Source organism: Centroberyx affinis, unplaced genomic scaffold, assembly GCF_046629955.1.
Source record: "Centroberyx affinis isolate AG114_WGS23_722 - 3 ecotype Tasmania unplaced genomic scaffold, CSIRO-AGI_Caff_v1 ptg006448l_1, whole genome shotgun sequence".
Taxonomy (NCBI): Eukaryota; Metazoa; Chordata; class Actinopteri; order Beryciformes; family Berycidae; genus Centroberyx; species Centroberyx affinis.
The window spans coordinates 52,948-80,446 of NW_027283271.1; the positions used below are offsets into that span (position 1 = coordinate 52,948).

The following is a 27,499-nucleotide window of genomic DNA, read 5'->3' on the forward strand; positions in this document are numbered from 1 at the left end:
AAATGACATGAGACAGAGGATTCAAAGACAACGTACACAACAAACTGAATTCTCCTTCTGGTCTTTTCCGTTTACTTTCTTAGTTAAGAGTAGTGATCTGGAAAACGGTTGGTACAGATTGCACTGACAACCGTTTAGAGTGCTATTGCTCACATCCAGTATCAATGGAGTGAATGATGTGTTCAGGAGAGGTCAGTGATGATGACACTGCTGTTTAAGAAATTAGATGTTATCAATTTACTGATAAGGTAATATACTGTCTACTTCTGCAGGTGTTTTTTTTTTTTTCAAGAATACTCATCCAAGTGTGTGGAATTTGGTCAACGAAGGGTTTCATAGGGGATTTTTCAAAGACCTAGACTCTATTCACATTGTGCTTATATACTGAACAGCTAAAATATAAGTTTTGTAGACAGTAATCATATCCATTATTACTCCTGTATCACTATACAGGCTTCAGACCAGAAAAAACACAATTGTTTTCATTCGATAACCCAATAAGAGGGACACTGTAAACAACAGACGAGGAGATACTGGTCGGGACGAGCGAGTGTCGCTTGGTTTGGAAACAAAACACGTCTATGACTACACATCATTCATAGGTAAAACAATTCTTTGACCTCAAAAAACAAAGAATAAAATTACATTTTTTTCTTGTACGTGAGAATACCTCAGCTGTTGAGGGGGGACAAAAGGCACGGGGGGGGGGGGACAAGCAGCTGAGAAGATGAGTGGATAAAAGAGGTAGGAAGAAGAGAGGAGCAGAGAATGACGCACAAGGTCCTGCTTGAAATCCAACACCCTTCACTCTCAGGACCACCTCGTGTTTCCCCAATAAATCCAAAAGCATTGGATCAGGATAAACAGCATTTCTTGGTAGCCCGGCTGTGGTCCTCATTCGTTACACCGATCCAGTGATTTTTAAATCAATACAGGGGAGCGTGAAGGCAACAACGTCAGGGAGGAAAGCTGGAAAATCAGATTGAAGGGAGTGTGCATGGTGTAGTGTGGGATGAAAGCTGATCAAGTGGCTCATATTGACCCACAGGAGCCATAATGAGCCACGTGAAAGGTACATATTTCAGGAGTGAAAGGTTATTGATCAAATACAATCAGAAATTAACTACTCACTGGATGGTTCTTACTGGGCAACATTTGTATGATTGCACAATTCCCAGAAAAAAATATATCAATATTTCAATATGATACCTGCAGACAGGTGACAAGCTGATGAAATTGATGACCACCTGAATTTGATTCCAAAGCCTTTGCCATATCGAATAATGCCATCGATCTCATTTATACTCTGGGGGGTTTCAGAAGAGGGGGGAAAGCTACGGGGAATAATGTCTGGCTGAGTTCACAGCGAGGCTTCGCCGATCCTGTGAAAGAACAGTGTCCTACAGCCATATAAACACCAACAAAATCAGAGTTGTTTGAGAAACATCAGCTCAGACTGACGAGAACGTCGTACTGTAGTGTGGCTGATGTAGTGTAGCGGGGGGTTGACAGGGGAGAGGCGCTCCTTCAGCGAGGGGCGACGCCTGCCGATTCATCCACAGACTCGGACTTTTGCCGTAGTCTTGTCGGACCGACTGGCGGCTGTCAGTGGCAGGCGGGACCGGGGAAGGAGTCGATCTGGATAGTATCCTGAAAGGCCGCTCCTTGGCTGGTGTAAGACATGCGGACCCTCATCTTCAGGTTCACCTGGAAGAAGAAGCAGGATGTAGATGGTATGTTACAGCTAGAATGTACATATCTACATATGTGATGGGAAGAAAAAAACGAGTACAGATTCTCTCCGTTTGTGGCGAATTCCGTGCATTTCTTTCAGAATACAAGAAGAGGATTGTGGGAGTGGTTTGAAAATTTGCAGCTAAGGTGTGAAGATTCATTATAATGTTATATTTTCACAAAAATCTAGTGTTTACTTCCTTTTATTAATTAGACACTGCTCAATAAAGAAGACTTAATGACTGCAGCAAGAGACAACTTTGCGCGTGTGTGTGTGTGTGTGTGCACGCCCACTGCAGACCCACCTTGTTTGGGTTGTTGAGGAGCACCGTCTGGGTCACTTTAGCCGTGCTGCGCGCAGGGAGAAAGTCCCCACTGGGGGCCTTCATGTGTAACTGCACACTCTGAGGGGGGGGAGGAGGTGGCAAAGGTCAAATGCAACTCCAAAGTTAAGAGCATCAAAACACACACATGGACGATGAGTCCCGTTTACTGCCCTAACACCTACCACTGACAACCTGACAACGGGTGCTGAAATTAACACCCGCCAAGCACCAAATGCTGCTAAAAGTGATCTTCGGTGGGTCAGGGGTCACCCGCCACAGTGGGCGCTAACTTACTGAGATGATGACACTTGAACGCCTCGGTTATACACAGTCTTTAGTCTTTGCATGTTCTCAAACTTTGTCCCTGCTGACCACCATATACAAACTTTTCCCTCTTTCTCTGCTGCCTGGATGATTACCAAGCGTAACATTAGTGGCGAGGCGGTTCATGATGAATTACAAACTTGATCTATTGTGCGAGTGAGTGAGCCAGTTTTAAATTAAAACGCTACATCTGCTCCTGTCTCTGCACTGGATGCTTCACACCTCGCCTGATGCCACGCATGGAAAATGGGTAGGGCGATGTATTAGCATGAAAAATTGATATTAAGTATTTTGGCCAGTAAAAATTATTCTTGGCAGATGAACTCTTTCGGTGCACCGGCCCTTGGCAGGTGAGCCCAAATGTTAATTTCAGACACTGGAAGCTGACCAAGAAAGCTGGCTTGGCAGCGGACCTCTCTTTGGATAATTAACATAATGTGCATAGCGTGTTCCATTTAGATCGGGCTGGTAGTGGGACAAACCTTGGGCACTGCTGCCTGCAGGGTGAAGCTGCTGATGTCCGACTCAGTGGCGTTGGAGGCTGTGAGTGTGACCGTCAGGCCCGAGTCCGTCTCTTTTTCACACTGGAGTGTCAGAGTCACACCGTTCTTCTCGTACACCGTCACTGCAGGTGCTATGGAAAATACACACAGATTCTGTTTGTTGTATGGGTTCAAAATCCCATATTACACCAATAAATATGTGGCATTTTGGCATTTTGCTGATTCCCATATCCAGAGCAACTCACATGAGTCTTATTCTGCACACTCCCAAATCTCACATCCTCTTGTTTACTCATCCACATTTATTTCCTCTTTCTTCATTTCCTCTTTCCTTCACCTACCCTTTAAAGCGGTCTTATTCTAAACTACTTTGTGTGTGTGTGTGTGTGTGTGTGTGTGTGTGTCTCTGACCTGGTGCGAGGGGTGTGGGCTCCAGGCCCCCCAGCAGGTCCAGCAGGTCTCCTCCTGCGGTGCTGGCGATGCTGCTGGCCAGGCCGGGCGCCATGCTGCCCTGGGCCGGGCTGGGCCGCAGAGGCTCCTCAGAGCCACCCAGCAGGTCCAAAAGATCACACACCTTCAGCAAAACCACAAACGAGAGGGGAAAACTTCAACTTGATTCGTTTTTAAATCAGCAGTAAGCAAATCTGCCCACAAAAAATGACATGAAAGAAGGTATGCATGATTGGAGTGAGTAAAACTAGGCTGACTTTCACCTGATATGGGGGTGCGTAGATAATGAATGAATTTTAATTTTGGGGTGAACTATTCCTTTAAAAGTTATCCGTGAAACTTAAAATCAACAGGTAACCGATGAAGAGAAGCCAGAATCAGAAGGGTGTGATAGGTAAACGTATTCACATGAGGTATCAGTTGAGTCTTGACAAGAAGTTATTGCCAAATATCTCAATGTATTTCCATCATCATCATCTTCATGTACCTGGTTAGCAGGCTCTTGGGCCGTCAGTGGCTCTCCCTGCTTGAGTTTGGTCGGCCCGATCTCCTTGAGCCCCCCCCCTGCCGACTCTCCGTTGGTATGACCCGGGGAGTTCTTGTCCATCACAGGCATCCTCTCCAGCACCGCCGCCCTGGGGACAGAACAGACATCTCTCAGGTGGATGTATAGCCACTGTCACTGGTAAAATGGCCCACAGCTGTAGCAATAATAATACACATAACATCAAAATAGTTGAAAACATGTTTGTCAGTACATGATGTTGCGTACCTCATGTGGTCATATTTTTTGAAGAGAGCGTTGTATTCAACTGCCCTCTGCTGGAGCTCCACGTCTATACAGCTGCCGTAGATGCTGACGATGCTCCTGATCCGACTGACAAGAGGTGGAGAGATGGGGGGCGGGGGGGGGGGGGATAGTTAGGGGATGGATGGATGGGGGGCTGCAGCCACTTAGATGTTGTCTGTATCAGCAGATGTAGAGAGCTCATAAATTCAAGAAAGAAAGAAAAAAAAAAAAAACTCAGCAAGCAGCTTTGTAGTTGTATGATATCTCCTTGACTCAAGCTCCGGGTGTCATTTTTAAAATATGTTTCTACGGTCTGGAAAGTGAGTTTTGAAAGCCTCAGCACCTGGCGAAGTAATCGTTGAGTCACTGATATTAATCAACATCCCTATCGACCCCCCACAGATACGTTATGGTCATTTTGTGCTCTGCGGCAAAAAAAAAAACTATTACTACTGTGCTGTAGGGTGCAGCCGCTCACTGTGTGCTGCGAGCGACAGAGGCGATGCTTACTCCACATTGTCAGTGATGCGTGTGCTTAGCTTCATGGTGGCCGTGAGAGCGAAGCCTCTGGTCGCCGGGGACGACATGTGGGACTGTAGCACCGTTTCCAAGGCGTCCAGGACGTCGTCCTCGGTGACCTGGACGACAGATGGGAGAGGTTGTGGTATTTGTCACAGTGCAGCCGCTGAACGTCGGCAATCAATGCTAACATTTAATTTTCTCATACAAAGACTAGGAATGCAGCAATGCCACCTTTTAGCTGTCAATACTAATTATGAGTACTTTAAGTATCAGTAGATATGGAGTACTGAGGCATTTATTGTATGATAAAAATGTAGACGTTTGTTTTGGGATCACTGATCAAAAAGCACTGAGAGTTAATGCGTGTTTATCCATCTAAGGGATTTTTTCTTTCATGTATAAAAGAGGCCAAAAAGAAAAACAAGGCACTGCATTTATTTCTGACATGTTATACGGGACTCTTGGTATCGGATTTTAGGACTGGGGAAATTCCCTGACACCGTTGCCATATTTCAACCTGCTTTCAAGCGGGTATCAAATACCAGATTAAAGGAAGCTGGGCCTTTGCCATCAGGGCATGTACTCTTTAAACAACCTTTGACTGGCAGTATCAGTGTCATCTTTTAAATCACTTCTTAAGACGGACTTCTAAAGACATGCTTTCATGTAGTGATGTTTCTCTTTCCGCTATATTTTGTTATAACATTACCCTCCTGCTCCCCTTACTGGAATCACAGCCTGTATCCCACCCCCACCCTTATAACTATGTCTTTGTTTTGCCGCTGCCCTCTTCTTTTCTTGTGTAACCTCATTTCTTTGCCTTTTGTCTTCATTGTGAAGCACACTGTACACTGCACGTTTGTTTAAAGAAAAGTGCTGTACAAAGGATGTCATTATTAAAGTTATTAGCTGTATGCAGCTGCATCCCTGACATAGATATTCTGAAATGATATAAAGTGAAAAGGGGCTTTGTTGTACATAGCTAAAGAGGTAAGTGCTGTATGTATCAATCTGTGATAGAGAGCAGCAAAACAGACATTTACTACTAAAATGTCGCAGATTATAACTTTAACTACACTAATGTGTACCTGGACCGGCTCCGTCTCGTCACACTCTCCTCTCAGCAGCAGGTCTCCGTACTCTCCTATACACCAGCACGCCACCTGCACCAGGGATTGCTGCACATGCACACAGAGCAAAAATGACACTTACACAACTGTCTATGCCAATTAAACGTTGAAATATGTACTCTTAAAGGAATACACCAAGTCTTTGGTAGATCAGCTTACTTGTTAAGTGATGGGAACACTGACACCAAAAATACCCATGTGCCCTTGGTAGATCATCCGCTTCAGTGCTCCATGCTAACACTGTAGCATACAATATGCTGAGTGATAGTAGGCGACTAGCAGTATCTAAAAAATGAGAAGATGAGCACTAATGCTAAATGGTAAGTAATCTTAAACACATGGGTGATTTTGGTGCCTATGTTGTCATCACTTAATGGGTAAGCTGACCAATGGGCCAATCAACCAAAAACTTGTATTCCTTTAAGAGCAGGGACTGCACACACACACACACACCTGAGAGATGTCAGTGACCAGCGCCCGGTAGAGCTTGTGGACGGTGTAGCAGTGCAGGTCCGAGGCGGTGGTGATGAGCTGAATCAAGTTAGGCACCGTCTCGTCTCTCACGTCGCCCCCTGCCTGGCAGAGAGGGAATCAAAGTCACACACACACACACACACTAGTACACACACACATACAGAACTACAGTAGCTAGACAGCTGGGCCAAGTATTTGGGTCGTCCTACATTTCCACCCAGACACCATGACCTAACTTAAGGGTAAATTCCATCACAGTCGTGGAATTCATAAGGCGCCATTTACCAATGTGGATTAAGCCTTAATTTGTCCCAGATCTGTACCCTTACCCTTTCTCTACACTTGTCCATCCCTCTGAGAGAATAAAGCAAAGGATTAGTGTAAGCATTAACGTTTACGCCCATCATGTGCTTTTTTATGTATTCCCTTACCTAGAGGGAGTGGCAAACGAACAGTGAGAACGGTACAGAGTGCCAAATGGAAAGCATTAGTCCGGGATAAAAGGCTTAATCAGGACCAGGTACATACACTTCACTGTGGCATAGTGCATCTATGATAGCATAAGACGACTCCAAAAAAGGTGGGTGCGGGTGCGAGACCCATCTAATAAGGTGGCAGGGAGGCAGGGTGGGTGGGCACAGTGGCAGTCTGTATTTACCGTGGTGAGGACATGCAGGATGGTGTCAATGTGCCAGCGCTGGGAGGGCGCATACCTGACAGAGACACAGAGACACACACACTCAGTGGCGCTCGGGGGGGCGGATCGGACACATACACACAAACGCGAATCCGACCCCCGTCCTCTCCCTGCTAACATACACACACACAGACCGGTGCATTAAGTGCTAAAGTGCTCTACAGTAATAGACAGTGAAACAGAGAAGGCTATTTATACTCACAGTGCCATTGAAATAGACATGGGTGTCGTTGAGAGCGGAGACAGACACGGAGCAAGACATATACACACATACACAAGCTTCCAGGAAAGACACTTTCTTGTTATGGCCTTGTCACATCGAAATAGCCTTGTCACACTTTTTCCCCCATTTCTTCTTTTTTTTTTTTTCACACTGTCAATCCGAGCTTGGCGGAAGAGTGTGCACAATGCACTCCCATGCGCATGAATGTATGTGTGCTCGCATGCATGGATATGTGTTTAACGCGGTGCATTCATGCATGTGCACAGTCGCGCGTGTCTGCGTTTTTTCCTGCGTTACCTCTCGGCGGCGTTGAATATGCCGCAGGCGGCTTGGGACTTCAGCTCGGGGGGGCAGGAGGAGAGGAAGAGGAGCAGCTCCTTCATCATGGAGCGGATGTTGACGGCCGACACCAGGGCCAGGGAAAGCTCCAACGCACGGCTGGACGGTTGAACACGGGGGGGAGGAGACTACTGTCAGTGACTTTACACACATTAAAGTATACATCAGAAGAGCACTGCCTCACAGTGTATATCGAGCATCAGTGGGGTGATAGGTGTGCTTGACGAGCAGAGAGAGGTGAGAGGGGTTCTGTCACCGTTTGACGGAAGCATCCTGGTCCTTCAGACAGTCCACTATGGTGCCCCGGTGGCGCTGCACTGCATTGTGGTCTGTCACAACGATCTTCTGAAGAGAGGTCATGGAAATATACCTGGACATGGAAATAATAACAGCCAGAAAATGAGAACATCAGCATTTAATACATTCATACAGCGGCATGATGAAGCACTCACCCGATTTCATCAAGGTCTACTTTGGCCAATTATGTTTGTTAGATTCTAAGTGCGTAGTACTATTTAAAATCAACAGAAGCAGGTGAAATGAGATTTTCCATTTTGTTTAATCAGCAGCTAACAATTTCACAAAACAATTTAATTTTGAGTGCTGCACAAATGTAGCTTTCTCAACTTGACAAGCCAAACAGTTTTACTTCCCCTTGAAATGTCTTAGCCTCATGAGCTGATCAACTATTTCTGTGTGCACAGGGGAGATCTTATCTAATCAATACAGGCCTGGCAGCGGCAGGTCTCCTGAGGGATAAACCCGTCCTATCACTGTCACAAAGCCACGGGGAGAGCCAGGCAGCCTGCAGGTAAAACTGGACGAGCCTGCCAGGCCACATAGCCCCTACGGACACAAACCCGAGAAATAGTACCATAACAAAACTCCAAGGACCAATAACAGGCCTCCAAACTGCCTGACAAAAAAAAAAAACATGGCCTGTAATTGAGAGATCAGCGTTTTACAGACAGGCAGCGGCCTTCTGGTGTGGCTCTGGAGAAACGGTTCCAGGGAAAGTGATTAGTGAGCTCCGACTGATAACAGCCTGTCTAGAGGGTTCTCCCTCGCTCTCTCTGGCTACACGGAGTTTAGCCGACGGCCTTGTGGAACGGAAACGGTAAAATGACCCTGAGAGATAAGAGAGAAAGGGGGGAGGTGGGAGGGAGAGACGTAGGGGAAAGAGAAACAGACATTCAGGGAGGAAGAGATGCAGAGTAAAAGGGAAAAACGGCACTAACCGAATGTTCCTATCGTTGTTGAGGAGAAATCTTCCCAGGATGTTCACAGCCAGGACCTGTGACATACGGACATGAGAACAGAGGTGCATGAATATTTACTAATTTTTGCCTACAACATAGAGACATTATTCAGTAGGTCAATATAAAACATTCATGATATTGATATACACAGTGACAGGCGATGCTAGCTCCTCACCCTGAGGCCGCTCTCTGACTTGATGTCCATCACAGTGAGAACAGTCTCATACAGCACAGCGCTGCCTGCAGTCTTACTGCTGTCTGTGTTAGTAGCCACCTGTATGGCAAGCCACAGACACACATAAGTACATCACGTATAGTACAGTATAGTATATCAGTTATACAACAACAACCATTCATCTAACCGATTCATTTATTTGCACCGACCTGATATTAAAGTAATAATCCGCAACATTTTCATATAAACACATTACCGTTTTGCTACTTTCTGTAATTGACTGATGCTGTTCTAAACACCCGGTGTCTGGTAAGTCTTTCCTGGGAAATGTTAATTAAATGGTGGCAGGTATTACAAAACAGCTTATCTGAATAAGTGAATATTGGACCTGGGCTAGTAAGTCGTTCATGGCGTCACTGGCTGCGTCGTTGTTGCGGCCGAGGATTCTCAGCAACCTCAGGATGCGCACCTAGGGATGGAGAGAAGGAGGGAGGGAGGAGAGAGAGAACAACGGGGCGGCAGTTATTTTGGTACTCTGAGTCAGCAACCACAAGGGGGAGGGACAGAGGGTAGGACCGAAACAAAACAAAGTGACAGAAAGAGAAAATCACTGGCAATGTATCGGCTAGGTGGACACAACCTGGTCATAGAAACAGGCTGCCACTGACACCTGGGAATACAGGGAGGCCAGGCCGTTATGAATCTATTATAGGAGCAAAACACTTGAGAACACCTTAGGGGGAGTGACGGCCCTACCGCGATTGCGTGACCAATCAGAAGAGCCATTTAAGGCAGCTTTTTTCTATTTGTCCTGGCGATCTAAGAACATACACTTTTCATCATACACACCTCCATAATATCTAATTTAATATCTTCATAGGCTGTGTTCATTTGAGACAGAATCTCGCTTCTTACTACACTGCAAGAACTAAGAAGAGTGACTTATTGACAAAATAAATCACACATATCACCCCAGTGCTCAAAAAGTTCCTGAATCATGTGGCATTAAGATAAAATTGGTTGATTGTTGTCATACATTAACGGAAATGGGCAGCAAAACTGAATGAATAATAACATTGTAGATAATCAGGTCTTATTTCATTGTTATTGTTTCATAGTGAATGAAATTACTTGTGGAATCCCTGTGTCATGCCAATAAAGCCGCCATTGAAATGGAAAAACAAAGAAAATTCATATTAGAAGTGAGTGCAGCTGCAGTGGAGGCCAGACTGACCTGTAGGAAGGGGTCACTGATTCCTGCCACGTTGTGTTCCGGGGAGTAACCCGACGTTACCAGACCTTTCATGATCTGGACCAGATCTGGCACCGTCTGAGATACACACAACACAGACACTTACGTTGTAGCGTATATGTAGTAATGCTGAATTGACAGGATGTGTGTGTGTGTGTGTGTGTGTCCCTCCTACCTTCCGGAACTGCTCCAGTGTCTCTGGATTCCGCTCACACAACTCAGTGATCAGCACCACCGCACCGTGCAGCACACCTACGAATGAGCGGAACCACAACCGTGACGAATAGTTGGAAACATCAGTGGGAGGATGTGCTTACTGGTATTAAACATACTGGTAAAACATGTTCTAATGGATCTACTGACCGTGGTTCTTCTCTGAGAGGAGGGACCGAGCGGCGGGGGTGAACAGCTCCCCCAGCTCCGGGACTTTTCTCACAATGTGAACGGCACACAGGGCAGCCTGGAATGGCAACGGGGGACATCATCAGCACCGTAACATCACTACAACTACATTGAGCTGGGGCAGAGGGTTCAGCAACAGTGGGATCTCTGGTTAGTTCTACTGCTGTCTGCGCTGATCCAAAACAGTGTCTGAGAACAGTATTTAATAAACCATAAATAGGTTAATAAGTGATATTACCCCATACTGAGATGGTGAGATAAAACTGGACGGATGAATGAATGGACAATGGGTTCACAATGACAGCTATTTGATTTGCCTGATCATTCACAGAGAAGCACAATTGAGTTAATTAATTAATTTGAATTAATTTCTGAAGGTAGGAGAGGATGCAATCGTCAGTTGTGTAAGGGTGTAATGGTAAAGTAATCTAATAAGCAGTGTTGAGGAAAGTCATTTTAAATGTAAGTAGTTACTTTACTTACTTACCCGAAAAAGTAAACAGTTATGTTAGAAAAGTTGCTCTTTATTAAGAGTAACTCACTAGAGTAATTTTGCATTAACCACTTCAAAAACATGCTGTAGCAATATGGCTTGTGCTGCCAAGTGTGTTGTCAATCATAGCTTTAAAATGCAATGCAAGACTGTTGCTCTCTTTTTAAAACAGTAAGCCAATCACATTTATATAAAGTGACTTTGTTGCTCGAGATACCACAGGATTTTGACTTTTTTCAACTTTTTATTTTATTTGTGCAACTAAAAATGAAACAATATGAAAGAAAAATAAAAGTAACGACACTCTAATTTTAAAGGGTAACTAATAACGGATTACAAGAATTGAAAAACTAACATGTTAAGTTACTAGTTACCACAAAAAAGTAATCTGAGTACTCTAATGCGTGCCGCCAACTGGTAACAAACACTGGTAAGTAAGGAGTAATAAGGAGTAATATTACTTTTGAAATGAGTAACATGCAATATATTTATCCATATACTTTTCTTGAGTAACAGGTTTTTTTACTTAAAACTATGAAACAGTTGTTACAAGAATTCATTGCGGACGCCTTCTGCAGGAGGGCGAGAACGCAAATTCTCTATCATAGTTGGTTAAATGTGTTAATGAGCCGATCACAACATGAAATAAGGTTAGCTGAAGCCTATGCTATGATGCTTTCACATGTCACTCACCGCCAGTGAAAATAACCGAATCGCAGTTGCTTTGTTACCTGCTGGTGTGAAAAAGATCAAATAAATAAAACTGTTGTAGTCCTGACCTTCTTCTTGATGTAGGAGTTGGAGGCTCGCAGCAGCCTGTCGATCTCCGGCGCCAGATCCCTGCACATCTCAGCTGAGCCCATACAGGCCAGAGTGCACAGAGCCAGGGACTGCACATACTGGCTGCTGTGAGACAGGTCACTGAAAAACACACACAGATGAGAGCTCAGACCGCTGTGTTGGTTTAATGATGTGGGCAAAAACTTAAAATCATATTAGAATATTCTACACTCTGTTATTCTCTTATTCAGTCTTTTACCCCACTCCGTCTACTAGAATATCTCTATTTCTCTAATAGGTCTAAAGCCCTAGTCAAACTGGATTAGCTAAATTTGGGGAGGAGCTGTAATTGTAGTTGTTATCCATGGCATAAATAATTCTAATACAGTACGAATTTGCCATGTCCGTATTTTCCACACGTCTGCCCAGAAAAATATCAAGAGCAAATGACGTACTGTTTACCGGCAAACTCAGAGGTTATTTGATAATGTCATTCCATTTTAAATTGACATTTAAGTAATGTAATAATGTGTCATAAAACGTGATCGTGATATTTTACATCTGCGGTACAAACTGTAATCTGTGGGAAATCACAAGGATAACTTGATCCTGTACAAATGGTGCTCTGGAATTACACATGCAGCACATAAAAGTTAAATTACAGGACCTCCCGGCCCAATAAAATGAATCCAGTTGGAATAGGATTTAAGAATACAACTGTGGTTTGAGTCGTTTGGGCTGTCCTTACTTCTTGATGGAGTTAGTGATGAGCAGGCTGGCATCCTGCTTCTCATCCAGCAGCATCATGGCACCCAGGTATCCCACACGCTTCTCATTGTAGCGAGGGCTGGCTATCAGACGCACGCACTCCATCTGACAGGAGGAGAAATAACAAGCTTACATGTGAAGCTATTTGAAGAACATGACTGTGTTGGTGTGTTGAGCAAAGCAAAAAATAAAGCAGCTACCGTACAACCATCTAATGATAGTAATAGTCTCATACTTTATTAATCTTTGTAGGGGAATTCTTTTACTCCCCTCCACAGGGAGGTCAAAGGTCAGGCTAAGCTACAGTACAGACACCTGGAGCTGGTAGGGATTCAGTGTCTTGCTCAAGGACACTTCAGCAGGGCAGGTGCTTGAACCTGGATCCTCTGAGCCAAATGACTCGGTGACAGGCGTAATGAAAACTCCCTCACCTGACCGAAGTGAGCGGGGTAGCCCAGCATGTGCACGTAGAGCAGCTTGGCCAGGTTGTGGGAGCGCCCCCCGTTGTCGGCTTGTCTGAACTGGGCCCGGATGGCGGCACACTCCCTCTGGATCACGCCCCGCTCCTCACCCTGCGTCCTGGCTGACCTGATGACCCGGATCATCTCCTGCAGACGCACTGATGGAGACATGGCTGTGTGTGTGTGTGTGTGTGTGTGTGTGTTGAGTGGGGTGGGGTGGGGATGGGATGGGATGGGATGGGGTAATCAAGGAAATGTTAAAAACAAAACAGTGTATTACCACAGAGAACAAAACCTACTTGAATTGTATTCATAGTTCTGTTACATCGCCACACGGCCATCTTGGTAGGGAAATAACAGGTGATTGTAATCATTTCACAGGTGAGTGAGCTGTGTATATGGGAAAGCACCATATTGGTAGGAAATGCACGTGACATCATGGGAATACTATTAATTGTGCCAGTATTTTGCTTCCTGGATGGGGAAACCCGACAGGTGTATGTGTATCTTTAGAGCGGTTTAAAGACAGTCGTGTTTCATGACAAAGCTCTTCTGAATCTGCATTAAGTAACTGTGATTTTAAAAAGCCCAAGTTAATCAAATAACTTACAAAACTATGTAAGAAGTCTGCAGGTAATGGCTGTTCATTTGGTGACAGACTGTAGTGGCGTTATTCATTCATAAAGAGCTGGCTCAATAGCAAGCCTCTGACAATTACATTTATATAATTGACAGAATATCTTTCAATTACCGAGCTAACTAGTGAGCCTGGCACACCCTGCCTCGATGATGCAGAAGAAACACCCAGTGAAATCAACGAGAGGCTAGCCAGCTAGCCAAACTTAGCTAACCTTGCAGATGCTGTCAAGCCTGCTGTGTAACGTTAGGCTGCCTAGCTAAAGAGCTAGCTAGCATGACAGTTTATTTATGTGGATGGTTAAGCCTCTGAAGAAAAAACACAACGTACCTGTTCACTGTACAGTGACTTGCCAATATTCAAATCTTCAAACGAATTCAACCGACCCCCCCACAGATACTCGGCAATAATCTGTTGGCTGGAAACCTAACTACTGTATGCAGTCCATAGGGTTGCTACCAGTCAAGCTAGCCAGAATAAAAAAAAAAGAGAACTTCCGGTAAAAACCTTCAAAATAAAACCCTTATTGATAAACGGGTTGCAACATTCACTTGCTTTAAGAGTACTACAACACATACTACAGTAAAAAATAAAGACTATTAGGTTTTAGAATGGCTGAATTTGCCAACATCTTAAGTCCCCCTGTACCTATGCTTTGATTTATCCCTACTTCTAAACCTTAAACTACTCAATCATTTAGCCTCGCTAAATACATTTCTAAATGATAACAGGATACTGAAGGGAATAGATAGAATGAAATTGATAAATAGAATATAAACATAATAACAAATATATATATATATATATATAGAAAGAGAGCGAGAGAGAGAGAAAGATAATACAACATAGGCAAAAAAAACAATTTATGATTTAGTTAGTTATTATGAATTAGTTTGGGAAAAGTATGGATTATAGTATTCTTAAGGTGTGCACAGTAAGAGAAGTAGGCTTTTTTTTTTTCAAAAATGTCCTCTTAGTGTTTCCACTATCTATTTTGATGGAATTTCTGTACTGCACACCCAAATACTGTTTTTTTTTTAAGGACAGATGTTATGCTTTTATTTTGAAGGCGAAATCGCATATTTTCCGTTCTTATTCTGCCTTATTCTGGCTAGCTTGACGCAGCTCGGCTTGCTAACGCTACCAATCACTTCCGTAATTTGACCTGTCACTGGGCGTGGACTCCGCCTCCTCTACGTCAGGTGTCCCAACAGGTGGATAAAAGATGCATGAGGAGAAGATAAAGCCTGCAGCCCAAGGAACTCGCCACTGTATGCGGTGCAAAGCAGCGTGACCTTTACGGAAAACAACTACAGCAATCCCAACAGTTCTAGAGGGGCGCCATACAAATACCACAGCAAAAGTTTCAAATATCATGCAAATACTATAGGTAAAAATGATGCCACAGAAAATCCTACAGTAATACCATTCGATATTTAAAAAAAACCCATAGAGTATGATAAGGTCACTATACACTGACTGAGTACTGCATACACACTATGTCCCTATAAGAATATTATAGTGATTTTTTATTGGGGGAATCGCGGTTTACCACAAGGAATTACATTGATCGTGCAATGGACGATGGAGGCTGCTTCTCATTGTGACCACTGTGTGCATGTGGAGTTTTCTTAATACTCTTTTTTGGAAAAGCTGGAACACCTTAAGTGGCAACAATAATCCATCTTTGTTTTTTCCAGGTCTACACTAGGGCCTCAAGTATTCGGCCTCAAGTATCCTCAAGTATCCTCATTCAGTCAATATATTGATATATGTTAAAGGAATATAATTATTGATTTTGTCACAAATCTATCACAAGAATGGCACACCTGCAGTCAGAGACTGACAGAATTTGAACTGATGTGGTCTGGCTGAGGTGTCAAGTCAATGTGAGCTTGAAAAGGGAAATAGAGGGAAACAAAACTTCATGTTCACTCATCAGCCAATGATCAACTTGTTATGATAATTATAGGATTTAGAGATCTACGTGCCATTAAAAACAGAAACAAACACGCCATTTGCTCTCAAAAGCCTATTCTGGCTGTATGCATTTCAAAAGGAGACATTTTGACATAATTATCAATAACATTTGACTTAAATTACAAAGATGTGATGAATCCAATGAGAATAAAACAAACAAACCAATAGGAAATGTCATTTCATGTTAGTGTTACGAGAATGATGTAATAATATGCACAATACATAGAACTTGAACATTAAAAGTTTTTTCCAGTCCCCCCAAAAACCATAAATGACAGACAAACAAGAAGACAATATCAAAGACAATACAAAGATGCAAACTTTTAAATTCTAATTTGAAGACAGGAAAAATTACCGCATGGGTCATAACTTATGTTCAAAATGAGTGATATTGCATCTCAAAAAGACTTAGACTGAGGCAGTGTTGTTCAGGATTAAGGCCAGTCAAAGAACACCTCAAGAGACAGACAATCCAGTGCTACAGAATATATTCCTTGAGTGTTTACATTAGGTGAATGTGTTGCCGTTCCTCTTTCTGGGAGTCTTCTCCAAGCCTCTTTTTCCAGCCCCTGTGGGGTGTGAGCAAATGTCTGTGTGTCTGTTTGTGCAAGTGTTCAATCAGCTGTTTATGGGCTTTTCTTCCTCCTCTTCTCCATCTTTCCCTGCAGGCCCACAGGGCTCCGGCCTCTGGGCCATGAGTGGGTAAACCACCAAACAGAACTTCTGGCACAGATGGGTCATCTTACCTGGAAGGCAAAGGAAGAGACAGGTAAAATCATTTTGTACCAGCAATGGCTCTCACTTGTAAATTCCTCATTTGAAGGACACTTGTTGGCATTCATCCCAACTAAAACATCCTTTGCACCAATTGTCTCTGCCTAGATACATGGTCCTTATCATCATTTCTGAATCCACTCCTGGAAAAGTTGACTTTGTTGCATTTGGTTTGTTCAGGTTCAAACTGCCCAATTACAAGCAAACCAGGGCCTGTAATTAAAGTCACATGGACTCACATGGTTTATTGTATTTATTAGAACATCTACTCTTTACTAAAAAAGTAAAGTCTTCCATAACCTTTTATTTAAAATAACAGGACATTTCCTTACCAATGGTACTGTCAAAGCACTCTGGCTTGTTTTCCCAGTAGACTCCAAAGAAGTATACAGGGACACCAGTCATCATGATGGCCAGACCAGTACCACAGACCAACGGCTCCGAGTAGAGGGAGAAGACCAGCAGGAAGGCCCAGAACAGCAGATAGATCACTGGCCAGATGAGGCTCACCTGAAGGACGGGGGATGGACAGGTCACTCACTATATATATAAAAAATGGATAATAACTGCCATAGTGTTGTAAACCTCAAATATCCCCTTGGCACACTAGCTTAAAATGCAGTAAACAAAAGAAAAATAATGAGGTCATGGAGCTTTAATAGTTTCAACACTATTTGTCATATCCAAGAGATTCACACAAGTTTCAGTGTAATCCTGACATACTGTATACTTCATAATTCAAGCTCCAGAATTAACTTTTTCATTCCAGACACTGTTTAACGTTGAGTGTGAGTATATCATTATTTTTACGATACAAAAGAGATGAAAAATGATGTGATTTTTGGCTTAAACAGACAGGGAAAGGGTGTAAGACACATGGAAAATATATCTAAATAGCAAAACTTTGCGTTGCTGATAAACCCGTCAAAAGACCTGACCAATAAGTTGGTCTGACAGTGTCTTTACCTTGATAGGTCGATACATGTTGGGCTGTTTGAAGCGCAGCACAATCTGCCCGGCGACAGTGACGCCGTAGAAGAGGTAGTTGATGAAGCCCACGTAGTTGATGAGGGTGTAGATGTCACTGGTGCACAGCATCAGCAGAGTGGAGATACACTGAATGGGGAACGTAATGATTTCTTCACAGGGAGAAGACTTAGGGCACACAGAGGACAAAGAGTAAATAATTACGTGTTTGTGTGTGTGTGTGGTAGGACTCACAGTGAACAGCAGGGCCGGGATGGGGGTGCAGCGGCCGACATGAATCATGGCCAGCAGGCGTGGAAGATGGCCTTCCCTCGCTCCAGCAAAGAACAGTCTGAGAGAGGGAGAGAGAGAGAGAGAAACAAAGACAACTCGTCCTGAGAGAAGGGCCAACTGCTGCTTTGCTTACCGTGTGCGCTTGCCAGCTGAGGAAACGGCTCAGGAAAGTACAGCAACAATACACAATTCAAGTGATTCTATGGGAGTACGAGTGCAGTTTTACACCAAGGTGAGAAATGGGCAGATCAGGAGTAAAGCTGCGTCAGCAGAGTGGGACTGGGACCTGCTGTCAAATATCCTTCTAGACAATATAATTTTCCAACTTCCCAGAATCAAATATCCCTCTAGACAATACAATTTTCCAATGGAGGGTCCCCACTAGTTCGTTTTACTCCCGATTATATTCTCATTTTCACCTAGTTTACCTCCGTTTCTCCTTGCGCAACCATAGACAAAAATGTACGCATGGGAAATGAGACACAACAGAAAAAGCACAATTCACACAGAAGCTGCAAAGAGAGGGAAACGAGGGAGGACGGAGGAGGAGACACGGAGGCGGGGGAAGCACAAACTGACCGCGAGGACGTGAAGAGGGAGCCATTGACCCCCCCGAAGGTGGAGAGCGCCACAGAGATGGGCATGATCCATGACATTACCCCTAGCAGCTTCTCTCCAAACGTCTGGGAGAGAGAGCGTTGGGAGCGGAGAGACAGAGAGAGAAGAGGAGGAGGAGGAGGAGAAAAGGGCAAACGGTTCAAACACTTAACTAAAACAGTAGCAACTAATCAAGACATTTCAGAATGACATGTAACATGGGACAATGATGGACTCTACATGCATAAACCGCTCATTCGTTCCGATGATTCGACTGTGTGTCTGTTCTCACCACTGCCACAGCGTTGGAGGCCAGCAGCTCCTGCGGGCTCATGGCCGTGACGTAGGCCACGTTGGCGAAGACGTAGACGAAGGTGACCAGGGGGATGGAGATGAAGATGGCACGGGGCAGGTTCCTGGAGGATGAAGGACGAGGTACACAAAAGAAATCTCATGCCGGCACGACAACATGGCAGCGCTTTCATCTCGTCTTGTCCCATCTGCCGGGGTGCTACATGCCATACGGCGGTGCACCATATGGGAACCAATTCTGTGGCTGGAGGGCTTCAGTGTGATGCCATATTAAAACCTCCATGAGGGCTTTTTTTTAAACCTTTGATTCAATACAATAATTCACTTTCCCCACCTCTCTCTAAAAATTGGGACATCAAAAAATGTTCTTTGACTTAATCTTTGATTCCATCATACCAAATTCTGTGGCTCTTGTAACTTGGATAATGATAAAAATTACTTTTAGCTTTTGATACAGAGAGTTAAAGAAAATCATTCAGACCCACTGATCGAAATCAATTCTTCATGAAACCATAACTTTTGTTTGGATTTAGTAGTAAGCGCAAACATTGTGCCCTTTCTAAATATGTCCAAGTGGCAGAAGTCACATGAGCAAACGCTTCCAGAAGGTGTGTGTGCGTGTGTGTGTGTGTGTGTGTGTGTGTATTGTTCACCTGTATGGGTCGACCAGCTCCTCCGTGACATAGTTGAGGAAGTTCCAGCCTCCGTATGCGAAGGAGCCTTGCAGGAAGGCCAGCGCTATCATGCCGACATCGTAGTCTCGGAAGGTCTCGAAGGCATGTGCTGGCTCCAACCAGTAATAGTGACCTGGGAACCAAACGCAGACATGACCCAGCTTCATCTCTAGCGCCTGCTCACATTCACCACCACAACCTGAGCAGCAGAGGGCACCAGATACCGTCTGCTTTTACAGAGTGTCTGAAGGTCCTTCAACAGTCTAACACTGAATTATCTAAATGTCAAGGCATTTAAAGGTCTTAAATACAATTAACTGTAGCCTTTTAAGTCTTAATTACAGTTGCAGAGGTCTTAAAAATACCACTTCTCTACCAAGCAATCCACCTGGTTATGCAGACCTATATTCCGATATATTTCAGATTTATTTATGTTGAAAGATTGTTGAAAAATGTAATTCCAACTGCATTAAGATGGTCTTAAAAGGGATTTAACTTGCTGAAACCTACAGTTACCCTGTTTTAGTCAACTATGCTGCAAACATCCAACTGATATTGACTGAACTGGCTTTTAACAAGCTCTGTCATGTTCCCCGTGCTTCAGGTTTAGCCCCTTTTAGAACTTGATTTACCACAAATCCTCAAAAAGATAAACACTCGTCTTGGGTTTCATTATTTGATACAGTATGTTCAACTGTGCACAGATAAGAAGTGAGAATCAACACAGGATCACATAAAAGTGTGGACAAAGTGCCTGAGATATATAAAGTCGGCTGCATGTCCAGCTCTCTTCCCACATAAAGCGGGATGCGAGGCGGCTAAGTCATACGAGTGAGCACGGCTTGGTTCGCTGGGTTTGGCAGTGTGGTTGTGTAGAGTGTGGCTGGGGATTATGAGCGGGATGAAGAGCTATGAGGAACTGTAATCCCTCTTTCACGTTGGGATCACTGAAATCCCGTGGGAGGCACGAGGGGACTGTATTGTGATGGTAGCTGAAGCGTTTCCTCTCCAACAGTCCTCAGTTTTTGCCATTTGGAATCGTGTCTTGAGAGATAAAGACATGGACAAAGAGACAGATGGAGAGAGACCGAGAGAGATGGAGCTCAAGAGAGAAATTGAGAGAGATTGAGAGAGACAGACTACCTTTGCAGATCTGGACAATGCCCATGACTATGATGAGGCCCAAGGCCAGAAGCTTGCCACCAGTGAAGACATCCTGGACCCGTGTGGCCCAGCGCACGCTGTGGCAGTTCACCCACGTCAACAGCACTGAGGACAGGAAGAGGACACATGATAAATCAACAATAGGTCCACATTATACCAGAATTTCCAATCACATTTGTGTGCTCTATAAGGTGGGTGAGGGATTCTATAGTCCTACCATTTTAGAAACATATGTGCATAAAAATACATGATTCATGCAACCTATAAAGCTGAAAAAAGAGCTCATGTCCAACTCTTTATATTAACCTGGTACATATTTCACCACAGAGGCCTGGTGTGTGTCCTCAAAATAAAAAAAAACAGATACGACCCTTTGACAAAGTAACAGAAAAACAGGTATGTCAGGCTGTTTGCCAGACAGCTGTCAAATGTCTGCAGGACCATGAAGAGACAAAACCAAAATTCCTGAGCCAGTTAGAGCATCTTTTGGCTCATTACATGAGACTGCCTGGGTCATGACAGACATCACTTGCCAGAGGCCTGCAGAGTGCTACCAAGTTCACCTGCTGCTCTGTCTCTCTCTCTCTCTCTCTGATTGATGAAACCTGGTCAAATGGCCCTGAGTACCTGCTATAATCTACACTAACGGGATTGTTCAGAACCTGTGAAAGTGAGCTGCAGAAAACCTCATACTGACAGTGACTAGCTTGTCTCCGTGGGCTGCAGGTTGAAACAGGGAGACGTGACACAAAAGTGTCAAGTAAAATTATGCTTTGATGAGTTCAATAGATTCCAACTGGGAAGCACTGCAGGAGACAGATGGGTTGAGGGGATTTCTTTTTGTACAAAGTTCTCTTTCTTCTCTTTCACAGCTGTCTCAGCTCATGTAAATTCTGAGCAATTTAATATCAAAACAATACATTATATGATAGCTTTTATGACAATACTAAACCACTTATTCGCACAGAAAGATTTTGCAGGCTATTGTGCTCTAGAACAACCCTTGACAATGGATAGGCAAGAGTTTTATGTAAAAATCCAGCTGTCTCATCAGCCTAAATCACAAAGTACAGCTGCAACAGAGAAGAGCCCATCCCCCTAATTGAGACACTGTAGCTTCGCCCTATTTGCCAAAATGAAATTCTGGTTTTAGACAAAACAAATCGAAATGTAACAGCAAAATATAAAACTGTCCTAAATGGCAATGAGCAGCGCTCCGTCCAGAGAAAGCTGGACTGACTGACGTTAGATCTTTGTCTCTCTCATCCCTTTAAGCATCACAGACCGGCCAGGTTGGTAAACATGAGCTTGCTGTGTGCAGTTTATTGACGTCACGGTCACGTCACATGATTTCTGTTCAAAGTTTTATCTCTCACTGCCATTTGGAGCCACCATGTGAAGTTGAAAATGGGCTCAACATTCACCAGGGCCTCACTATGCTGTATCGTGAACTGTATCTGTAGCCATAATGAAGACTTCAGCAGGCAAAATGCAATCACTCCAATTTAATCTTCAAATGCGGCTCAATTTTATGACTCACGCAGGCAGACGGCAGCCAGCAGGCGAAGGCCGGTCTCCGGGGGGAGGCAGGAGGGGAAGAGGGGCTGCAGGATGTAGTTTGAGAAGGTGAGGGCGATCACAGCCTGGTTGGTGGGGTAGATAACCAACACCGCAATCCACAGACGCAGGAACCTGGGGGACAACGCAGGCAGCCGGTTAATGAGACACGGCAACAGACTCATGTCACACACCGGCGTGCGCACACACCGGCACACAAGCACAACACTGTGTGAGGAGAGTACCAGCCCTCATTAAAGCAAAATGGAGTAGGACAACAAAAAGAACTAATTGCCACATTAGCATACCGACTAACTGCATTACTCTATAATGTGCACTAGTGCATTGTTGTGAAAGACAAGAGAGATGAGCAGAACTGGGTCAGTGGCATCCTGGGGTTGTTGGGAATACACAACTACACTACAAGGGGGTGTTATTGTAATGTGTGCATGGCTGTTAGGAGGGAGTTTTACAATGTGACTGTATGTATGTATGCGTGTGTGTGTGTGTGTGTGTGTGTGTGTGTGTGTGTGTGTGTGTGTGTGTCTCATTAATTACAAAAGGCCCACTGTAACTTTGGCAATTTCTGAGGCTGCTTTCATGTAGCATAATACCGCAAGAACCACATTGATTTGAGACACATTTTAATACAGAATCCCATGTAATCTCAAACATTCATTAATCTGGGAGCCCAACAGCTTTCTCAAATGTGCACTGGTATCACAAGTGATAACATTTCCATCTATATGGCCATCTATATTTTTCTCTCACCCAGCCAGTCCGCCAAAGATATCCTTGACATAGGAGTAGTCTCCCCCTGACTTGGGGATGGTCACGCCCAGCTCTGCATAGCAGAGAGCACCAATAGCAGTGATAACTCCAGTGACGACCCACACAATGATGGCCAGACCCACTGAGCTAGCGTTTTCCAGAACCCCCTTAGGACTCACGAAGATCCCCGATCCAATTATGTTGCCTGAGAGAGCGAAAAACACAGAGGCACAGAGAGCAGATTAAGAAACAGATGCTCATCCAGGGACTGATGCTGTAATTCATGCAATATTTCAAATAAACCCTAAAAAAAAAAAAAGCATGGAAAGTTACATCATCAATCATCTGTATCAGGAAGGGCGGTATTGCAGATAGTACATGTTCATGAACAGTGAGAGAAAAACAAGGGCATGAAAAAATGAGCATAAGAAAACAAATGTGAAACGTAGGCAGAGCAGAATGAGGACTATAACAGAAAGTGACCATTTCCTGTCACTTGATCCCCAGCTTCCTGTCTGCAGACCAATCGCATGTAAAAACTGAAAATCCCCTTTCATCTACTACTGTTTGGTGTAATAGCTCTAGTTCTTGTTCTGGATCCCGCCCTAGGAAAATTCATTTGTACCTCTCACTTGACTACTGTGAAGCACTGCCAGCATTAGTTGTGGTATATCAAGTATACTAAATGTGGATTTTTGCTCATAAAGGTCACATTCAGCCCATGTAAAACCTATTGTGGTCAGGATCAAATTCAGGCTGGTGATAGTCAGGCTTTCCCGTCTGATAATGATTTTTTTTCCCCATACAGCATTAACTCAGCCCCTTGAACAAAGAGAAAGGGCGGTGTACTCCATAATTACCGCTTCCACTCAGTAAAATCCATGTTCCATTTTGGATTGCACAGTGCAGCGATTCAATAAAAGAGATACAGCCAGAAGAAATGTGAAATGGCAAAGAAAGAATGAAATTGAAATGCTTAGAAATTGATTAACCCGTGCCGAGTTATGAGCCTTTGCACTCTTTTATCCATAAAAATCTATTTATCATATCTGGGTCAACGGAAAAAGTGTGCAGGGTCTGGGTGTTTCTTGTGAATGGTGCAGCCGCTGCACTCCATCCATGCTACTGATGGTAATGGAAATTGCTATCTCGACACCGGCGGGCGAGCATTAGTGGGATTACTTTTTATCGACTTTCTCTGCATGTGTGGGAGGCAGGGAGGGACTGAGGAGGTGTGATGGCAGCCAGTGAATCCCTGCAAGCATGAAAGTGACATTGGATGAGCAAGAGCAAGATGTACGATGCTGCTTGTGCACTGGAGATTTGGCGAGCAATCAGAGAGAGAGAGGCTGAGGATAAAAATAAATATTCAATAGGGAAGAGATTTCACAGCCGGTAGTGTTCATTGCAATGCAAATGTCTGTGCAGTGTTGTGCAGTGTTGTGGCAGTCACACCCGAATTCAGCTACATTTCTGACATTCCCAACAAGTAAATACCTGTTGTGAATGTTATATTAATTTTAAATATAACAAACAAAGTGAATGATTTGCATCATTCAAGTCATTTTGTGGGAATAACCATAAAAAATGCCATGACAGCACACAAAGACTTGCTGGATTTTTCACTTGTGGTTGACACAGAATCAAGTTTAGATTCTATAAAGGATATAGTGGAGGGTAAACCCAGCTTAACTCAATTTATCCACCATTTTAGCCTTGACAAATCTTCCTGATGATAAATTCATGGCACACATCAATATCATCAATATCAAACTGGTATATGAATATGGGGTCTTAAAGCAGAAATTCATGTTTCTCTTCAAATGTAATTGATTTTCCTCATACCGGTGGTTGTTTGCTTTGTGATGCTCGCTGACTGGAAGTCATGGCTCACCCACATTTTCATTCAGCACTAACCTACTTATGGTGACAGAAGGGAACACCGCATGGCTGGACTTACCAACTATAATGCCACAGGCGCTGACCAGGCCGATCTCTTTTTTCAGAGCCACCCCGGAGCTTGCTGCCTCTTTCCCGGCGTCGGACTGGGAGTCTCCGGGCTCCGACTGGCCGCTGCTGCTGCTCCGCTTCCTCGGACCCGCGGTCATCCTGAGGCCCTCCTCTCTCCAATATTTCCCCCCTTTTGGTGTTCAGGTGACAGGTGCGACACCGCTCTGCCTACACCAGTAAACAAATTAGCAAGTGTAAGGCAGGCTATCACAATTTTGTTAAAAGAAAAAGCCCTATTTTACTACTTTTCCTATCTGACACAGCATGCTCAAAGATGCTATTCCACTGACCGGACACATTCTCAAATACCAACAGCAATATCAAGACACTTTCCCACTGTTACATTTTCCCCTTTGCTCTACAAATCTTGCTAGTAGCAACAATAAAGCTTCTGAATGTCAAACGTGCTGATGCCGGTGGTTTCCCCCCCCTCTTATGTTGGCTACAGCGGTGCTATAATTAGAAACTACATCACAGCATTAATAATTCAATGAGTGCGACGCGATGAACCGACCCACTGCCTGTGGAAGTGGATCCAAAGTGACCAGATACAGACTTTGAAACCATGTGAGTTTGATAATAATACAAAAAGTGGCAATTAGCTTTAAGAAACGCCACCAAACTGGTAAACGATAAGATATTTAAGGTAAACTTTATTGGTTTAACAGTCCTCGTGGAGGTTAACGAGTATTGCCTGAAACATGACTGTGAGGGTTTGCAATTAGTCTCAATATGACCCTCCAAATGTAGCTACTTTGTTTGTAAATTGAGGCAATTCAAATAACGGACACTCACCTTTTCAGTTGCGGCGACTTGAAAAAAAAAATTTCCACTTGAGAGCTGCCTGCTAAGTGACCGACTGCATGTTCAGCATTATTTCTGTCGGCTGACCGCGATGAGCAGGATAACAAAAGACTCCCAGCTGACAGCGTCGACGAGAAATGGAAAAGCTTGTTATTTACGACCAATCAGCGCGTCCCAAACTGTCAACATGCCTCAAGCCCCGCCCTCTGGACGGAGGCCTGTGGTTAGGCCCGATGCTTTGTTTGATAGCTATATACACTGATTTCTACTGAAATTGTAAGCTGTGTAAATGGCTCAAGTGCAAAACTTGAAGTTTCTCACACTGCCACAGTATCCAGTCAATGTAGTGGTGACTATAAAGGTTGGTGAACTGTATGTCCCCAGCTGGCATATTAGGCAAATAACCACCAACATAAATCCACATCAATGCTCTGTATTTTCAGAAAAGCATTAGTCTCTGCTTTTTTCCTGCTTCTCACGTACACAGTTACATCACTATAACTTAGGCTACATCAATTTGGTACTATTTACCCATACGAAATAAATACATTTCACATACACTGTAGAATGTTTAGAGACAAAATACACAAACATTACCCTAAAATGCAGATGACATCATTAGAATTTTAGTCATTTCAAAATTCTTTTTTTTTTTTTTTGAGATAACAGAAAGGATATACGTGGATATAAATGTATCTCCAGTGTCCAAAATATAGGCTATTTGAATAAAGGTCATATACATATACATTTTTACAAATGTGTTTCGGTAGTGCCTTTTGCTACTCAAATTCTAATTCATACAGTAGAATTTTAGTTATAACTAAATCTGTTATATAAAAGCTATAGGAAGTCACACACTAAGGCCCTACACTCTGAGGGGCTGAGTATGCATACTCAAATTATAATAGGCCAGCAGCTATGTGGTATTTTGACATTTTATGACTACTTTATTGTCCAAAACAAATCCCAACTGTAACTGGCAAAGGTGTAATTAATCCCTAGAGACATTTCCTTCTTTTAATGCTACAAATGTGCATGTGCTGACAAAACATTTAAATCCTCATTCAGCCCAGTTATGGGTGTCATCTTCAGCAACTGCAGCTCATTAGATATGTGCCAACAAATGCATGTTTCTATATGATAAGACAACATGGGGTGTGTTTGTGGGTCTTCAAGAGCAGACAAGTAATGTAGTGAACAATTGTTTTTTTTATCTGGCTAGCAGGTTAAGTGCTTCTAAAGTGGGCCCAGTGTTCAAATAAGACATCACCTTGGAGAATGAGAGGTACTGGAGTGTGTGTTAGGGCTCCAGATATGCTCATGCTGGAATTACATCACATTGAACAGGCCACTGGCAGCTGTGACTGAGAAGCGTGTTATGTGCTTTTGTAGTGTCTAGGAGAGCTGAATTGATTTTGACAGTTGCACTGACACAGAAACAAGTGTGAAGTGTAAATGAAATGTGTTTACAGTTTGGAACTACTGACTAGCCCGTGTTAAATCTATGCCAAACACCTGTAAGGAGCTTTGTGCCTGAGCTAATGGAGCATCAGTCACACCAAAATAAATCATTATAGTACCCCTTAAACATGCAGCTTAGTTCTTCCTATTTGTCTACACAATGGGCTAAGGCAATGTTCTGGATACAACTAATATTGATTACTTTTGATGGGATCTCTCAGGTGACCTACTGATCTACTGGACAGATCCCATCTTGGTGCATCAGGTGTCCGTCTCATTTAAGCAAACAGCTGTGAAGATTGCTCATGCTGTCATCCTGAAGCAATTCACAAAACTTTACAATGAGCTACATGGCGATCCAAAGGAAACAGAGAGCAGAGTGCAGAGCATACAGAG

General features: G+C 43.7%; 2 protein-coding genes across 2 annotated transcripts; both read right to left on the reverse strand.

The window, feature by feature from the left end:
* Positions 1-34: 34 nt before the first annotated feature.
* ap1g2 (adaptor related protein complex 1 subunit gamma 2) lies at positions 35-14,195 on the reverse strand. Its single transcript, XM_071512681.1, has 22 exons — positions 14,070-14,195; positions 13,073-13,275; positions 12,622-12,746; positions 11,873-12,014; positions 10,562-10,658; positions 10,374-10,450; positions 10,181-10,276; positions 9,335-9,415; positions 8,947-9,045; positions 8,751-8,806; positions 7,769-7,882; positions 7,471-7,611; positions 6,912-6,966; positions 6,233-6,355; positions 5,738-5,827; positions 4,638-4,765; positions 4,110-4,214; positions 3,825-3,972; positions 3,299-3,461; positions 2,867-3,018; positions 2,040-2,138; positions 35-1,707 (listed from the first exon to the last, which is right to left on the reverse strand). The coding sequence occupies exons 2-22, from the start codon at positions 13,271-13,273 to the stop codon at positions 1,606-1,608; spliced, it is 2,394 nt and encodes a 797-aa protein (XP_071368782.1). The 5' UTR covers positions 13,274-13,275; positions 14,070-14,195; the 3' UTR covers positions 35-1,605.
* A 1,783-nt stretch (positions 14,196-15,978) lies between these two features.
* Positions 15,979-25,717, reverse strand: slc7a8b (solute carrier family 7 member 8b). Its single transcript, XM_071512697.1, has 12 exons — positions 25,634-25,717; positions 24,789-25,006; positions 22,829-23,033; positions 22,041-22,192; positions 20,480-20,605; positions 19,316-19,469; positions 18,643-18,766; positions 18,333-18,436; positions 17,715-17,811; positions 17,460-17,609; positions 16,826-17,003; positions 15,979-16,465 (listed from the first exon to the last, which is right to left on the reverse strand). The coding sequence occupies exons 2-12, from the start codon at positions 24,934-24,936 to the stop codon at positions 16,338-16,340; spliced, it is 1,566 nt and encodes a 521-aa protein (XP_071368798.1). The 5' UTR covers positions 24,937-25,006; positions 25,634-25,717; the 3' UTR covers positions 15,979-16,337.
* Positions 25,718-27,499: the final 1,782 nt, after the last annotated feature.

Coding starts and splice junctions, on each gene's coding strand:
- slc7a8b (XM_071512697.1), bottom strand. CDS start 24,936: ATGACCGCGGGTCCGAGGAAGCGGAGCAGCAGCAGCGGCCAGTCGGAG. Junction 20,606..22,040: donor GCTGGCTGCCGTCTGCCTGC/GTGAGTCATAAA, acceptor TCCTGTCCTCAG/TGCTGTTGACGTGGGTGAAC. Junction 17,610..17,714: donor TCCCGGCCCTGCTGTTCACT/GTGAGTCCTACC, acceptor TTCCCCATTCAG/TGTATCTCCACTCTGCTGAT.
- ap1g2 (XM_071512681.1), bottom strand. CDS start 13,273: ATGTCTCCATCAGTGCGTCTGCAGGAGATGATCCGGGTCATCAGGTCA. Junction 3,462..3,824: donor CCCAAGAGCCTGCTAACCAG/GTACATGAAGAT, acceptor GTTTTGCTGAAG/GTGTGTGATCTTTTGGACCT. Junction 1,708..2,039: donor TCCTCAACAACCCAAACAAG/GTGGGTCTGCAG, acceptor TTCTTCTTCCAG/GTGAACCTGAAGATGAGGGT.